The sequence below is a fragment of the Trichechus manatus genome, unplaced genomic scaffold, assembly GCF_000243295.1.
Source record: "Trichechus manatus latirostris isolate Lorelei unplaced genomic scaffold, TriManLat1.0 scaffold00025, whole genome shotgun sequence".
Lineage (NCBI taxonomy): Eukaryota > Metazoa > Chordata > Mammalia > Sirenia > Trichechidae > Trichechus > Trichechus manatus.
Window position 1 is genome coordinate 21,447,944 of NW_004443961.1, and position 17,363 is coordinate 21,465,306.

General features: G+C 38.5%; 1 protein-coding gene across 1 annotated transcript; it reads left to right on the forward strand.

The window, feature by feature from the left end:
* Positions 1–2,539: 2,539 nt before the first annotated feature.
* Positions 2,540–8,419, forward strand: DMRTA1 (DMRT like family A1). Its single transcript, XM_004373562.1, has 2 exons — positions 2,540–3,188; positions 7,572–8,419. The coding sequence occupies exons 1-2, from the start codon at positions 2,540–2,542 to the stop codon at positions 8,417–8,419; spliced, it is 1,497 nt and encodes a 498-aa protein (XP_004373619.1).
* The last annotated feature ends 8,944 nt before the right edge of the window (positions 8,420–17,363 follow it).

The following is a 17,363-nucleotide window of genomic DNA, read 5'->3' on the forward strand; positions in this document are numbered from 1 at the left end:
TAGGGTTTCAGGATTGTTGATTCTCTGTTTGGCTTAGTTTTTCGGATCTTTGTTGTGGAGGGACGGCGTGGTGCTTCTGCCTAGACCGCCATCTTAAATCTAGTCTTTTTAAATGAATTTGAGTTCTGCTCCGCACTTTTCTCCCACTCCGTCCGGGACTTTCTGTTGTGTTTCCTGTCAGGACAGTCATTGTTGGTAGCCGGGCACTATCTATTTCTTCTGGTCTTAGGCTGGTGGAGTCTGTGGTTCATGTAGTCCTTCAGTCACTTGGTATATATACTTCTGTATCTCTTGAGTAAAGATCTAGGATTGGAAAGGCTGGATTGTTTGGTAGATGTATGTTTAATTTTTTAAGTTTTAAGAGTTTTCTAAGTGGTTGTACTATTTTACATTTCCACCAGCAGTGTATGAGAGTTACAGTTACTCTATATCTACATCAATACTCATATGATCAAAGTTTTTAACTATTCGAATAGTTGTATTTCGTGGTAAATTTAATTTGTATTTCCCTAATAACTAAATCATTCAGCATCTTTTCTTGCGCTTATATACCATCCATATATCTTCTTTGGTGAAGCATTTGTTAAAATCTTTTGTCCATTTTATTTTAAATTGTATTATTTGTTTTCTTATTATTGAGTTTTGCAAGTTCTTTATATATTCTGTATACAAGTCCTTTATCAAATATATATGTTGCAACTGCTTTCTCCTCTTCTATCCCATTGGCTGATTTATCTATCTTTACAACAATACTACGCTGTGTTGATTACTGTAGCATTGTAATAGCTCTTGAAATAAGGTAGTGTTAGCTTTACAAATTTCTTTGTCTTCTTTTTTACATCATACCATAAAATTTATTCATTTTAAGTGTATAATTCAATTCATTTTTTTTTTTTTTGCCGCAATCCAGGTTTAAAATGCTTTAATCACTCCAAAAAGTCTTCTTTTGCCCATTTGTTGTCAATCCTTGCCGAGCGTTAGCCAAAAGGTTGCGATTTGAACCCACCAGCCACAGACATTTATAGATATGGTTTCTATCTTTACAGTTTTGACTTGTTTAGAAATTATAATTATAAATGGAATCATACTATATGTATATTTTTTGACTCCTTTCATTTAGTATAATGTGTTGAGGTTTGTCATATTGTAACATATATCTGTGGTTTATTACTTTTTATTTGAATAGTATTCCTTTTTTTTTGATATATCACATTTTTTAATCCATTTACCAGTTAATGGAGATTTGGATTGTTTCCAGTTTTTACTTATAAAGTTTGTATAAACATTTGCATACGACGAATCTTTTTGTGAAAAAGAGGTTAGGAATTCCTAGAGTGGTGGTTTTAAACCTCAATTGTATATTATCATCACCTTGTGGAGTTTACAAGACCCAGACCAGAAAAATTAGAATACACAGGATTGAGCATCCATATTTTTAAAAAGTTCCCTAGGTAGCTATGATGCTCAGGAAGGGTGGACAACCTCTAGGATAGTGTGTGTGTGCGCGTGTGTGTGCGTGTGTGTGTGTGTGTGTGTGTGTGTGTGTGAGATGGTGTGGAGTGGAATGGGTAAGCAGAAAGCCCAGATCAGTTAGCAATCTCTGCCCTGGAGTTGCAACAGAAGTGGATTTTTGAAACAGTTTTAACACAGTGCTGCTTATAAATAGTTTGAGATGAGAGCGCTCATAAGGAATTCTTTAAATAGCAACAGTTCAAAATATAATAATACACACCATCCAAATTTGCACGTGGAAATAGAACAGAATGCACGAGAAGAATCTGAATCTGAATCAGTTCCCTTAATTATTTGCTCATTCTTCTGGCACAGCTCTGAGACCCATGTAAAGGAACGCGTCTTTCGGCCGGTGACGAATGTACAGCTCATCAAGCGGCGCTTTCTTGCTTTGCATTGCCCATGATGCTATACTGAAGACTTCACCGGCAAAAAGAACAAAGAAGGAGAAATCAAAATCCAAACTGGAAACTTTGTTTAGAAAAGAGCTGAACTAGGGGAAGAGATCTCAATTCTTGCTTAATTTAAGAAAAGCAGGGAAAGGCATGGGAGAGGGTGTGAAGGGAAATTCATAAAAATACCCTTTAAGGAATTCATGGGGACTCAAGCGGAGAAAAGGCGCTTCTTTGAGGAAAGGAAGGTTTCTTGTGCCTTCCACCGCCAAGCTGCCCCTCCTCCCAGATAGTCCCCACTCTCCGCCCCTGGCCCTCCCAGGGCTCCAGCGCTTTGCCAGTTGACCGAGTGGGCGGGGTAGACTCGCAGCTCCGGTTCTCTGGCTCCAAAGGCGCTCCAAGCACAGGGACATTAACTTTGCACCGGGTCCTGGGCGTCTGCGCCTCTTGGCATCTCCAGCTCCGGGACACGTTCGTCTCCTATTCACTGCGGGAGGAGTGGACAACTTTGTGGGTGGGGGGCAGCGCGACAACGGCCCGTCCCCCCCGCCCCCTGCACCCCGGCAGGGTTAGCTGCGGACAGCGCGGACAGGGCAGGCTTTCCTGTTTTAACCCTCGCCAGCAACTTCTCCGGAATGGAGCAGTCACAGTGTGGCAGCAACGACTGCAGAGGTAGCGGCCGATCCCAGCCGGCTGCGGGGCTGGTGGCGGCTGTGCCTCCGCCCCGGTCCCCAGCGTTGCCGGTGACCCCGGGGATGCCTGTTGCTCCAGCTTTCCTCCGGCCGCCGAGCCTCTTTCTGCGGGCAGCCGCCGCCGCCGCTGCCACCGGGAGCGGAGCCTGCCCACCAGCGCCCGGGCTAGAGAGAGGGATGGCGGCGGTGGGCTGCGGCTACCCGCGGACCCCTAAGTGCGCTCGTTGTCGCAACCACGGCGTGGTGTCGGCGCTCAAGGGCCACAAGCGCTTCTGCCGCTGGCGGGACTGCGCTTGTGCCAAGTGCACCTTGATCGCGGAGCGCCAGCGCGTCATGGCCGCCCAGGTGGCGCTGCGCAGGCAGCAGGCACAGGAGGAGAGCGAGCCCCGCGGGCTGCCGAGGCTGCTATACTCTGCACCCCCGGGGCCAGAGGGTCAGGCAACCCGAGTCAGTGGCGGAAGCGAGGACCCCCAGGCGGCCGGCGTCCCGGAGGCGGTGGCTGCCCTGGGACTGCGGGCCTTGACGGAGGCTAGTGGTCGGGCGACCCCCGCTTTTGAGGTTTTCCGGCGGGACTATCCCGAGGAAAAACAAGGTGAGTTGGTCTTTCATTTGCTCTTTGTACAACAAAACGTTGCTCAGGAGAAAAACTTTTTGAAACAAGCAGCCGTGCCCGTGCCCGTGCCCTGGAGCTGGGCAAGACAAGTTGTTAAAAGAGGCACTTATTTAAGTTTGGGGAAACTGCTACCCATAATCCTCACTTCGGAAGCGCTTGCTGTTTGTTTCATGAAGTGATAGGATAAGGCAATGAAAGGGAAGCCAGGGCAAGCACAGACGAGCAACTCAAAGAACGGAGTTCTTCGGTGAAAATTAGTGTAAAACTTCTCCGCCTGAGTAGAACTTCACCCGGGCACTGAGCGAAAAGCTCAGTAAGACGTGCTGTGTTTTGAGCCTGTTCTGTGGCCTGTTTTCACCTATAAAACCACAATTAACCCTCTAATCTTGCTTGGGAAACTCACTGATGGGTGGGAATGTAGTTCTGTAACTTCCGAGCAAATCTTTGGTGCCAGCTAGAAGTAGCAAAAGGAGCTCTGGTGAAGCAAAGGTTCAGTTAACTGAAAGGTTGGTTTGAACTCACCCAGTGACTCTTGGGGAGAAAGACCTGGCATTTGCTTCCCTAAAGATTACAGACTAAAAAACCCAGTGGGACAGTCAAAAAACCCAATGGGACAGTCTAAAAACCTAACGGGACAGTCCTACTCTGGTCACATGTGGTCCCTAAGAGTAAAAAAGCAACTCCAGGGCACTCAACAACAGACGTAGGGGAGAGATTGAAATCTACCAAACAGTCCTTTTTCCTCTTTCCTTTAAATATTTAAACATTCCCCCTCCCCACTTCAACATTTGTATTTGTGGTCAGTTTCCCAAGCTGTAGAAAGCTCTAATATTTAAAATTTCAACTCCTATAGGAAAAAAAAAAAAAAAGATTTTCTAGATTTGTAAAAGCATTGGTAAGAATTTCAAAGTCCAATATTGGGCTTTTGATTTTTTTTTTTCTTATTTATTGACTGCAAATCATCCCATCCCCTGTGTTGCACTGGAAAAAGTAGCTCAAGGATCAAGGTTTTAGGTAAAAAAAGATTTTTATTTTTGGCCAAGGCAATCCCAAATTAACTTTTCCTGTTAATGTTAATGCCACTAAATTTTAGCAAATTTCATAATCCCCCACAGGGCCTATTAGCAGTGAAAATGCCATTTCAGTATATATGTATAAGTTCAAGACAGGTTCTATCATATGAAATTCTATGATATTGATGTACAGTAAGTTGTTAATGAGAAAATTTCCCTGAAGATTAAAAATTGCAGATGTTAACAGATCACAGGCTGTACTTTTGAAAAAGACTATCTGTATTTAAATGAAACATGTATCATTTTGTGTTTGCCTATGCCAACTTTTTGAACACGTTCTAGTGTATTTCAGTAGGAAAAAAAAGACTTTAAACATTTCTTATGAAAGATCAAAGAGGACTGAAGAGTAAAGTTAATAAGTAAAACTGTTTTAAAAGAGAGGTTAGAATTCCTCAAACTAAATTGATAGTGATATATGGCTGACCGTCTCAGAGAGATGTTTATTTATGTGATATTTTTTTCTTTTTGATAACCAAAGGGTTCTGTTTTATAGGATTTATTATTTTATTTTATTCTTTGCCTCAGGTGACCCCCTATAAAAACAAGCTACTTTTTGAAAGGCTACCTCAGTTGCCTCCTATTACACAATATCCGTGAACTGTAGTAAGGCCATCTATTTAATTTATTCATTCATTAGACAAAGACTAACTGAATGATTCAGAGGTGAATACACAAAAGAACCTTATATTCAAAAGGAGAAAGATTATATGTATCCAAAAACTATAATTCAAGGATTAATATACAATGATAAAAGCAAATGAAGAATTAAAACAAACTGTAGAAGTTCAGAAGACAGAGAGATGATATAAAAAGTATCATAATATTTTAAAGACACCTTATTTTCTAAATAGTCTTATGCAATCAGCATTTCATGAACACAGTAGCTAGATAATTATTTTATACATAAATTGCTGCAGAGATGAAATTATGGTATTTTTACACGTTCAGGGGCATGTTTAATTGTAAGTTAAATGGAACAGAGGGACAATGCATGTCTCCACTCTACAGGCTATTCATTAGAAAAGCATTATTGTTTTATTTAAATTTTATACAGCCCTTGTAATTTTGGAGTAACAAGATCTTTTTTTTTTTTTGTCCAATGTTTGATATAACAATAACATTTTGACCCTCAAAGTGCTAACCACACATAGTTTCTTTACTTTAAAAAGAAACTCCAGAACTTTCTTTAGAATTTAGGACTCCTCCTTAAGAGAACTGGAGAAAACATGGGGCTATTGCAAATTGCAGTTTTAAATCCTCGATTTAGGCAATATACATTTTTTTGTGATAATCTTTAATTTTTTAAATTTTGGTGAAAGTATACACAGCCAAAGATCCACCATCTCAGCGATTTCGACATGCACGATTCAGTGACAATGATTACATTCTTCAAGTTGTGCTACCTATGATTCTTGCAACAGATTCTTGGACATGATGCCAAAGGCATAAGCAACAAAAGACAAAATAGATGAATGGGATCTGATCCAAATGAAAGATTTCTGTTCATCAAAGGAATTTGTCAACAAAGTGAAGTACAGATTGGGAGAAAATTTTAGGAACTATATAACAAAGGTCTCATATCTAGAATATGTAAAGTACTCCTACAACTTGGAAACCCTGGTGGCGCATAGTGGTTAATAGCTATGGCTGCTAACCAAAAGGCTGGCAGTTAGAATCCAGCAAGACCTCCTTGGAAACTCTATGGGGCAGTTCTACTCCATCTTATAGGGTCGCTATGAGTCGGAATCGACTCAGTGGCAATGGGTTTGGTTTTTTGGTCCTACAACTTAACAAGAAAAACAAACAAACAAGCGAATAAACAACTCAGTCAACAAATGGGCAAAGGACAAAAATAGACAGTTCCCCAGAGAGGATATTTAAATGGCCATCAAATACATGAGAAGATAGGCAATATACATTTTATTGCACTTAACCCGCTTTATGGAAAAAGGAAGTTTGACAGAAACACTCTGGATAACCCTCTTGATAATTTACCCTTTCTCATGGAAATAGAGCTAAAGTATGTCTATTGGATAAGAGGAAATTTAAACCAAAATAAAAGTTACTTAGCTAATGTGTACATTGTTATTAATTTCCTGGCATTAGCCTGCAAAAGGATATTAAATATGTTCTTGTTTTATTAATATTCATATGTTAAGCATATTGAGGAAGAAAATTCAGATTTTTATGTAAAAGTATTTTCTAGACAGTTTTCCCTTATTTTTGGGAGAATGTGATTTGAAGCAAATACCTAATTCATTGTTTTTACAAAACACTTTGAAGATCCATATAGACTGCAGTAGTGCTGTTTATAGCTTTATTTTAGAAACAACATTATTTTCTTGATATTTCCTAGGGATTGGAAAAAAGTACATAGTTTACAAATAATTATGAAAAATACCAACTGTGTATCATCTCTCACATAAAATGAAATAAATATGCAAGCTCTAGTATGATTTGAGATTACTATCACAGTAGTCACTATTGGCTTAATTTTGCAATGAAATGAACAATTTTGTTATTTCCTCAACATTATTCACGTCACTTAATTGGAACTTGAAATGTAAGCATAAGAAACCAATTGCTGAAATTTAGCATTAGTGATTAAATATGACATTCATTTGCAAACTAAAATTATTGCTTCTTTTGACTTCTTATGTAAACATAATAATTTTATTTAGTTCTTTTTACATACTGTAATCATGAAAAAAGGAGCTTTGGTGGCTCAACAGTTAAGCGCTTGGCTACCAACTGAAAGGTGGGCAGTTCAAACCACCCAGTGGCTCCACAGGAGAAAGACCTGGTGATCTGATCCCGTAAAGATTACCTCCTAGAAAACTCTAAGGGGCAGTTCTACTCTGTCACATGGGGTTACTATGAGTTGAAAATCGACTCAGTGGCGCCTAACAACAACAAAACTTGGATAACTTTTAGGAAAATCTCAAATTGCTGAGATGGGGCAAACAGTGTTCAATCGTGATGTTAGGGTAATAGTTTGGGAGTAACAATAGACTCTTATCTTGTGATTCCTAAATAATTGCTACATTTATATGTATTGTATGACGTTGTGATCCTGAAATGACATAAGAAGTAGCATCTTTCCATTTTGCCAACCCCTGCATTTCAGAATGATCCTTTAAAATTGAGTTATTCATTATCATTTCTTAGAGTGAATAATTATTACTATGAGTGAATGAATTATTATCCGGCATTATTTTTTCAATAGGCAGAACCATGTTCTAGAACGTTTGTCCTATATTTGATTCTTCTATTTTTTTCTCTTCTCCAGATCAAAAAACAAGTAAAAGTGGCTTATACCAGAGCGGGCAAGAAGAACCAGCCTCCAAATCCCATCAACTTTCCCTGGGATCATCTCCCAAGTCTAATGGGGTCATTGGAAAGCAAAACATCAGATCATCTAGTTCAGAAAATACAAACAAGGAGGATAACATCTTGTCTCCTAATCCTGGGGAGCAGTCAGGAGGTGATGAGAGTCCCAGGTCCTTGTCATCCTCTGATCTGGAATCAGGAAATGAAAGTGAGTGGGCCAAAGACTTCACTGCTCCCAGATCTCACTTTCCCACAGTGTCCTCAAGACAAAGAGACCCTCTTGATATCCTTACCAAGATTTTCCCAGGTTACAGGCGCAGCCGGCTGGAAGGTATTCTACAGTTCTGCAAAGGAGATGTAGTCCAAGCCATTGAACAGGTCTTAAATGGAAAAGAGCACAAGTCAGACACCAGGGAGCTAGCAAGCTCAGGAGGATCTGGACCTACAGCCTTTCAGAGAGCTCCTAACTTGAGTCTAGCTAGAATTGGTTTTGGAGCTCTAGGGAATAAATCAGCTTTCTCTCCTCTTCAGACCACTTCTGCTTCTTATGGAGGTGATTCAAGTCTCTACAGTTTAAGTCCTAGACTAGGTATCAGTCCTTTACGGCTGGCATATTCCTCTCCAGGAAGAGGGCTGTCCGGTTTCATGTCACCCTACCTAACATCTGGGTTGGTACCTGCATTGCCTTTCCGGCCACCTTTGGATTATTCTTTTTCAGGAATGCTTAGGGATTCTTCTTACCTTCCCAGCAAAGATTCAGTAACTGGTGGTGGACTGTATTCCAGACTGAATCAGGAGAATCATTAATGTATCTGCCTGGTCTCCCTTTCTGGAGTATTTTTAGAAGCATACAATACACACGCAGACACACAGACACACACACACACACATACACACACACACACACACCACATCTACTAATGTATTACAATATATATGTGAGTGGATTATTAGTCCTTAAAAGTGCTATTTTTTTCATACACAATAGAATAGACTTTAGATTTGAACAAAATGTCTTTAGCATTTATTAAGTGAAAGAAACATTTGAACATTACATGTGCCTTGAATAAAGATATATCAGGAAATCTTTTTACTTTAAACTAACAAATTTTCTCTAAAAATAGCAGTTGTAAAATTCCTATTTTAAAAATATACTTGTTTTTATTTTATTGGAAAGTGGAGTATATAGTTTTAAAATACTTCTGTAAGTATAAAGCAATCTAGCATACTATAAAGTGAGCCAACAGAAAGAGTTGAAAAATTGAGATATTTCTACATAATTATAATTTTTAAACTTCTTCTTCTCTTCTCTTTCTTGTTCACAGGAGAAAATAAAGCTATTCAAAGTATTTTTAAAATATTTTATTTGAATATAAATGATCAGTTATGAGTAAAACTTTTGAGTAATTTGAATTTCTTGTTTTTCTGAATGTCTTGTTTTTTTTAATTCATATTTACCATGTGTAATAACAAGTGTCATGAAAAATTTTTTTTTCTTTAAAACGAACATTGAATTACACAACCATCTAAGAAGTAAGTTTTTGAAAATGAGAGTTCGCCATCTCCTGGCCACTATCACTGATTGCAGCTCAGTTCTAGTAGAGCATAGATATTAGGAATTAATGGTTTCTTAAATAGCGTAAGCTCATCATTTTTTGAAATAGTCCTTTTGGATCATCTTACATAGAAAATTTCATACTATAAAGTGAACACCTACTGTGGATGATACTTTTAATCTTTGAGTGTGCGTATGCCTGTATCCAGGGAAATAGCCCTTTCCATGTGTTGATGAGAAGGATATGACACTCCTCAAAGACAAAGATAATTTTCTTCAGAATATTAAAATATCTGTTCATATAAATATTGATTAACTCTGGATATATAATGCTTAATATAACGAGGAGGAATGTAAGATTTCCAAAGTGGAAAAATTGCCATTAAAATTTTTCTTGAGTTTTTAAGAATACTTTTTGTTCTCCATGTGGAGCATTTGAAAGCTGTTCTTTTCAGTCAGTGGAAATTCCCCAAGAAAACTACTTACAAAACAATTTTTTGAAGTTTTCTTCATGTGTCATCATTTTTTTAAGGATAGTAGCTTTATTATTATTGTTAGGAATAAACGGAAACGCAGCTGTGCTGTAGGATAGTTGATGAACCAAAGATGGTTGAAATAATCGGAGCAATATGATTCACTAAAGACATTTTTAAGTTATATTTTTTCTCTCTCTAGCTCTATCAGTTCTATCATCATGAAGGATTTTCCGTGAAACCAGTAAGAATATATTCCTAAAGTATATTTTACCAGCAAACAACATACTAAATTACTGCAAATTATCTGATGCTGATTTAGGATGTAAATATATTTAACAGAGTGTACATTAATTGCAGTGGTGTGAATATGTGAAAGTAGATTCTGTAAAAACTAGGTGCATTCAATATTAATTTATTATAAAATCAGTTTAAATTCTAAGCCTAAACCACCGTACAGTGCCTGGCAAGCAATTAATATTGAATTAATATATAATGAATGAATAAACCTTTTTGGTTAATAGATCTCTTTGAGACCAAAGAACTCTTCACTAAATGGACCACAAACACATAGTTTTGCCTGTAGTTTTGTGGGGTTTATGAATCTCCTAAGTGTAATTCAAGTTAGAACTCTTAGTGATTCTTAAGTTGTTTTCATTGTATTAACTGATTTATTGAATGCTATTTTTTTTCAAAAGTCTGTGCTAGATCTTATGAAGGATACCGAACGTAAAATATTGCACCCTCAAGGAAGTTGCATTGTATGACAGAAATCTGGTTTAATAACACAACAATGCTAGAGTTGCTGGATTCTTTATGTGGTTTATAACATGGTGTGCATGTATCCATTTGAGAAACTGAATTGCTTTTGAACTGAAAAGAACATCCATTTTTGGAATTCTTCAAATTTGTAAAAGTAACTTTATAATCTTAAAACTTAACAAGCTTTTATGGTATATGAAAGTTATATATACTACCTTATGCATTTACTATGCTTCACAGTAATTTTAAAGCTGGAAGAACCTTATAGAATAAGTAATTTTGTCCAGCCGTTGAATTTGAGGAAACCTAGACTCAGAAGTATTGTTGTCCACCCAGAGGTTACAAAAATAGTGTGAGTCATAGGAGTGGAAGTTGCTTACTTTACCAGTTTCAGTTAGACTATGAAGGAGTTTCTGGGTGGTGCAAATGCTTAACATGCTTGGCCGCTAACCAGAAGGTTAGAGGTTTGAGTCTACCCAGAGGCACCTCAGAAGAAAGGCCTGGTGATCTACTTCTGAAAAATCAACCATTGAAAACCCTATAGAGCACAGTTCTATTCTTACATGCAAACGGCCTCCATGAGTTGGAATTGACTTGACAGTAACTGGTGGTGGTAATGAACAAGGTCTGAAAGGACTCATATCTGTGTTGTTCATTCACAGCTTTGTACAGTGTGTGGTACATAAAACCAAACCCATTGCTGTCGAGTCGATTCTGACTCATAGCAACCCTATAGGACAGAGTAGAACTTCTCTATTGGGTTTCCAAGGAGCTGCTGGTGGATTCAAACTGCCAACCTTTTTGGTTAGCAGCCGAGCTCTTGGCCACTGTACCACCAGGGCTCTGTGGTCCATAATAGGTGCTTAAATAATAGTTTTTCACTGACTGAATGAAATAAAAGATATGAAGAATTAGCCTAAGAATTCATTCATTCAACAACTACTTATTAAGCACCTACTTTGTGCCACGCACTGTGCCAGACACAGGGGATAAAGAGGTCAATAAGACAAAGGGCCTCACCTGAAGTTGCTCATAGGCTATAGTGTCATGAGTATAACCTACCAACCAATGTTGGGATAATTTGACTATGCTATACATCGGTGAGTTCTTTGTAATCTTAACTTTTTATACTCATGGATACTGTTTGAAGCCTAAACTCCTAAGACACTAATTGGGGGTGGGAGGGAAGAGGGGTGACATCAGTTTCCATGTTGTTTGTCTAGGGAAGTCTATTCCACTGGTTTGAGAGGTAAACAAATTTCAGGTCCGTGGTGAAAGAAGTACGTAAAGAAGAGGCTTTTGTTCACTTCAGTGGAATCTGATGTGGAAGTAACCCCAGCTTCGCCAGGGCCCTCTGGGTCAGAGTTAATGCCAATACCTGGATTGGCCTCATGGTCTGAGGTGTCTTCTAGAAATTCTTTGAAAATGGACTAGAGTTGAGGGGATCATTGAAGAGGATGTGAGTCAAATGATCTATTGCCTTTCTCTGCATCTTCTGCTGAGACAAAGGACTCTGCAGATTTTAGAACCCCACCTCGTAGGGATTCCTAACTGTGAACTTGGAAGTGATCTATCCATTCAACTCTACTTTTTAATATCCATCTTTGAGTGATGTTCATTCCTTCTGTAACTAAGTTAAATAACCCTTTGAATATCCTATAACTTTAATCCTAAGATACAGAATCAATCACCATTAATGAGTCTTATATTAAAGAACAGGGAAATAGGAGAGGGGAAAAATGAACTGATTGAGATTACACACACACACAAATACGCTTACACCAAAATAAGAAAAAAAATACTCAAAACTATAGAACCTTCATATTTACTACTAGTCATAGGATCATACCAAAACCAAACCCGTTGCTGTCGAGTCAACTCTGACTCAACGATAACTTCCTTCTTCCACTACCCATTTCATATTCTCCTTGCCCCCAGCAAGTGTCTCAGCTGACTGTGATTCCTCTCCTGGTAGGATGACCAAAATCTTCATTCCTGAAGGATCTTTGCCATCAGCAGTCCTGCTACTACTGGATTGTTGTTGGTTTCCATTAGCTTTTTTATCTAAACAGATTTATAGAGATATGATTCATATAATATACAATTCACCTACTTAAAATATATTTTAGTATATTCACAGATATGTGCAATAATCAAGACAGTGAATTTTAGAACATTTTCATCACTTCAAAAGCAAACCCCATACTCTTTGTCCTTCCCTATCCTCCATCACCGACCCCAGCCCGTTAATTTACTTTTTGTGTATATGTATTTCCCTGTTAAGAACATTTTACATGAATGGAATCATACAATATGTGATCTTCTTTGACTAGCCCTGGTGGTGCAGTGGTTAAGAACTCAGCTGCTAACCAATAGGTCAGCTGTTGGAATCCACCAGGTGCGCCTTGGAAACCCTATGGGGCAGTTCTACTCTGTCCTATAGGGTTGCTATGAGTCGGAATCCACTTGACGACAAGGAGTTTGGTTTTTGGTTATTCTTTCACTTAGCATCGTGTTTCCAAGGTTCATGCATGTTGTAGCATCTATCAGTACTTCATTCCTTTTTATGGCTGAATAACAATCCATTGTATGGGTATACTGAAATTTGCTTATTGATTCATCAGTTGATGGACATTAGGGTTATTTCCATCTTTTGACTATTAAAAATAATGCTACTATACATTTGTGTACACATTTTTTGTGTGGATGTATGTTTTCCTTTCTCTTGGGTACCTAAGAGTAGAATTGCTGGAGTATATGCTAACTCTATGTTTAATTGTTTGGAGGTACTGCCAGACTGCTTTTTCCAAAGTGGCTGCACCCATCTTACATTTCCCTGAGTAGTGTTTGAGGGTTCTGATTTCTTCACATACTTTCCAACTTTTGTTAATATCTGACTTTTTTTTTTTTTATTCTAACCATTCCGTCTGAAGGGTGTGAAGTGGTATCTCATTGTGGTTTTGATTTGCATTTCCCTAATGACTATGAGCATCTTTCATGTATTTATTGGCCATTTGTGTATCTTCCTTGGAGAAATGTCTATTCATATCCTCTGCCCACTTTTACATTGAGTTGTCTTTTTATTACTGGGTTGTAAGAATTATTTATATACATTCTGTATACAAGTCCTTTATGTGATTCACAAATATTTTCTCCCATTCTGTGGGTTGTATTCTCTCTTTCTTAGTCACATCCTGTGAAGCACAAAAGTTTTTAATTTTGCAGAGGTCCTATTTATCTATTTTTCTTTCGTTGTTTTATGCTTTTTATGTCATATCTAAAAATCCTTTGCCAAATCTAAGGTTATGAAGATTTACCCCTATGTTTTCTTCCAAGAATTTTATAGTTCTAGCTTTTTTTGTCTAGGTTTTGACTCATTTTGAGTTAATATTTTGTGTGTGCTATGAGGTAAAGGTCCAATTTTATTCTGTTGTGTGAAAGTTCAAGCACCATTTGTTTGAAAGATTATTATTTCCTTATTGGATGGCCTTGGCACCTTTGTGAAAAATCAGTTGACCACAGATGTGTGGGTTTATTTCTGGACTCTCAAATCTATTCCATTCATGTATACATCTATATATCAAAATAGTGTCAGTACCACACTATTTTGATTACTGTTGGTTGGTAGTAAGTTTTGAAATCGTAAAGTGTGAGTCCCCCAGCTTTGTTATTTTTCATAATTGTTTTCCCTTAACTTTCACCACAAAATATGGGAGGACTAAATGATCCTCTAGAGGATGTCCCCATTGTGGAAATACTCCTCCTTGCCTCTAGCGAGTAGTGGTAGGATTAAGCATTCCAGCCAATACAATAAACCCCATCTTTTCTATTGTTTCATTGGCAAGAGGTAGTAGCCAGTGGTAGTAGCCAGTGGTAGTCTTAGGTTGCAGTATAATTTTGTATTTCCTGATGGAAGCATTCCTACCTTGGGAAACAAGACCTCTAAATCAAAACAGCCCAAAGAGCAAGGAAACAAAAGTATTGTTAGGGGATCATTCAAATTAATATGAGCAGAGCTATTCCCACGTCCACCCCTGATTCTCAGGCTCATGAATCCTGGGTACAGGAAAAAACACCACTATACATTTATAGCTGATTCAGAGCATGTCCTACATCCTGGAGGATGTTATTCCAACCTCATAAAGTACTGTCACCACCTGGTAACATAATTGTGTCTTCCAAAGGCCATTCCATAATTTTATTAGGCCAGCTGCTTCAGGATAAGGGGAACATGATGAGACCAGTGAACTCCACGAGCATGAGCCTAATGTTGCACTTCATTTGCTATAAAATGAGTTTCCTTGTCAGAATCAATGTTTCATGGAATACTATGAAGGTGAAAAAGGCATTCTGAAAGTCCACAGACGGTGGCTTTATCAGAAACATTAAAGGTAGGACAGGCAAAACCATATCCAACACAAGTGTTTTTTCCAGTGAGAACAAAGAACTGCTCCTTCCATGATGAAACTTATCCAGTGTAATCAACCTGCCACCCGGTGGCTGGCTGTTTCTCCTGGGAAATGGTGCCATTTCAGGGGCTCAGTGTTGATCTTTGCTTTTGGCATGTTGAGTACTCAGCAGTGTGGCTCAGATTGGCTTTGATGAGTGAAAGTCCATGTTGCTGTGCCCAAATATAAGCTCCTCTGCTTTCATGATCATTCTCTTCATGAGCCAATTGGGAAATTATGGAGGTAGCTTGGAAAAGAATGGATCACTTTATCTGTATGATTGTTAAGATCCTCTACTTCTGAGCTTGCTCTTTGGTGAACATTTATATGGGACAAAAAATATCCTCACACTTTGTGCCCATTTGGAGAGGTTTTTCTATATACCTCTTCTCTAGAAGTTATTGTCACTGATTTTCCAATCATGTTTCTTCCAAATCACTGACAATTCGGCCAAACTGTTAGCCACTGCTCATAAATTATTGCAGATATGCACCTCTATCCACCTCTTCTTCCAGACATAATGAACAATCAGGCGCACAGCTTGAAGTTCTGCCCATTGGAAAGATTTTCTGTACCACTGTCTTCTAGGGTCATATCTGTGTAGCTCTGTAGTGCTGCAACTGTCCACTTTCAGATGATGCCAGCATGGTGTGCAGAACTATCTATTAAGCAGTACCAAGTTTTTCTTCCTCAGTCAGCTGTCATAGGCAGCTCCACATAAGAGAGAAGAGGCAATGTGGCAAGAGTAGGAGCCATCAGAATTTGAGCCACTTGTTCATGCTACTTATTAGTAACTCCAAAACCTACAGAGTTTGATTCTGTATATCTCACTTTCACTTGATGGAGGAGTACTTCTGTATATGATTTGGTGGTTCAGACAATACCCTCTTCATATGAACATCTAAGGTTGCAGGGTTATTTGATGGCCAATATTGTCTTAAGACTCTAGTAGTACTCTAGCAGTAACAAATGACAATCTGTTTCTCAAAAGGAGAGAAATTAGCTGCAGAAAGGTATATCTTTTCCACAAAGTCCAAGAGGTATATACTGTGATTTACCTAAGGAGGCCTTCCAAAAGTTTCATTCAACATCCCTAAGTTCCATAAATATATCAAGCACCTCTAGATCTGCTGGCTCACATAGCCCAAGTGGCAAGACAGGTTATATGGAAGACTGTTTCTGCTGCAGAACCTTTTTTTGATCTGGGATTGATTCAAAACTCATAGCCTTTTGGTTATTTGTTAAATGGATTGAAGTAAGATGCCAAAATGAGACATATTTCCACACAAATCCAGAGGTACAGCAGACACTGTGTTATTTCTTAGAGGTAGCAGTTTCCCGATGCAGACATTTCACTGATGTGACATGTCCCTGAATTTTTGTGGGGTTTATTTCTCCATACTCTGGCATGCATATGTCTTAACAAGATACCTAGAGTATTTGCTAATTTCTGTTCACCAGGTCCAAGCAGCATGATATCATTAATGTAGTAGACTTGCATGATGTTCTTGTGGAGTGGAGAAGCAAATGAGTTTCCTGTAGACTAGATTATAGCAGAGGGCTAGAGAATTATAGAGCTCCAAGAAGGGATACTAAAGTATATTACTGCTTTTGATGGTCTTTACTAACAAGCATAGATTTAAAAAATGTTTATGAGATCAATAGTCTCAAACCAGAAAAAAAATCTGTGTTGATTTGTTCTAGTAAAGCAATGACATCTGGAACAACAGCTGCAGTTAGAGTTGATACCTAATTAAGTTCATGATAATATACTGCCACTCTCCGTTATAAGCCATCTGCCTTCTCCACAGGCGAAATAGGTGAGCTGAGTGGAGATGTGGTAGAAATCACTACCCTTGTATCCTTTAAGTCCTTGATGATAGTGCAAACCTTGACAGTCTCTTTAGAAATGTGATATTGCTTTTGGTTCACTATTTTGGTGGTAGTAGAAATTCTAGGGGCCTCAATTTGATGCTTTCTACCCTAATAACCATCACGTCACAGGACAGGGGTCCGATGTGAAGATTCTGCCAGTTAGTAAGTCTCTTCCAATGGTGAATTCCAGCACTGATGAAATAATCATGGGGGTAATTATGGGAACCATTGGGCTCACTATGATACAGACCTGAGTAAAAATTCCATTGATTATTAGACCTCACTCTTCTATAAGCCTTATCCAGCCTGGTGGAAAATGATGGAAGTTTGGGTGCCCAGGAAATAATCAGTGTCCAGTAAACCCTGAAAAATAATGGATATTTTCCTTTTCCCAATGGACAGTTACCTGGTAAACAGGTGCAGGTCCATGTGAGGAAGGCTATGAGGAAGATTTACAGTGTAAATTATTGGAAATGAAGTAGGGTTCCTACCCAAGAGAGCCCATACAGCCTTCTATAAGGGCATCTTGGTATTTAAAGTGATTGTAGTCTAGAAATTTGTTGAGGGGCCATGGCTATTGTGATGATTCAAGTTTCATCAGACCTAGAACTTTTCCACTTATACAAATCAAGTATGAC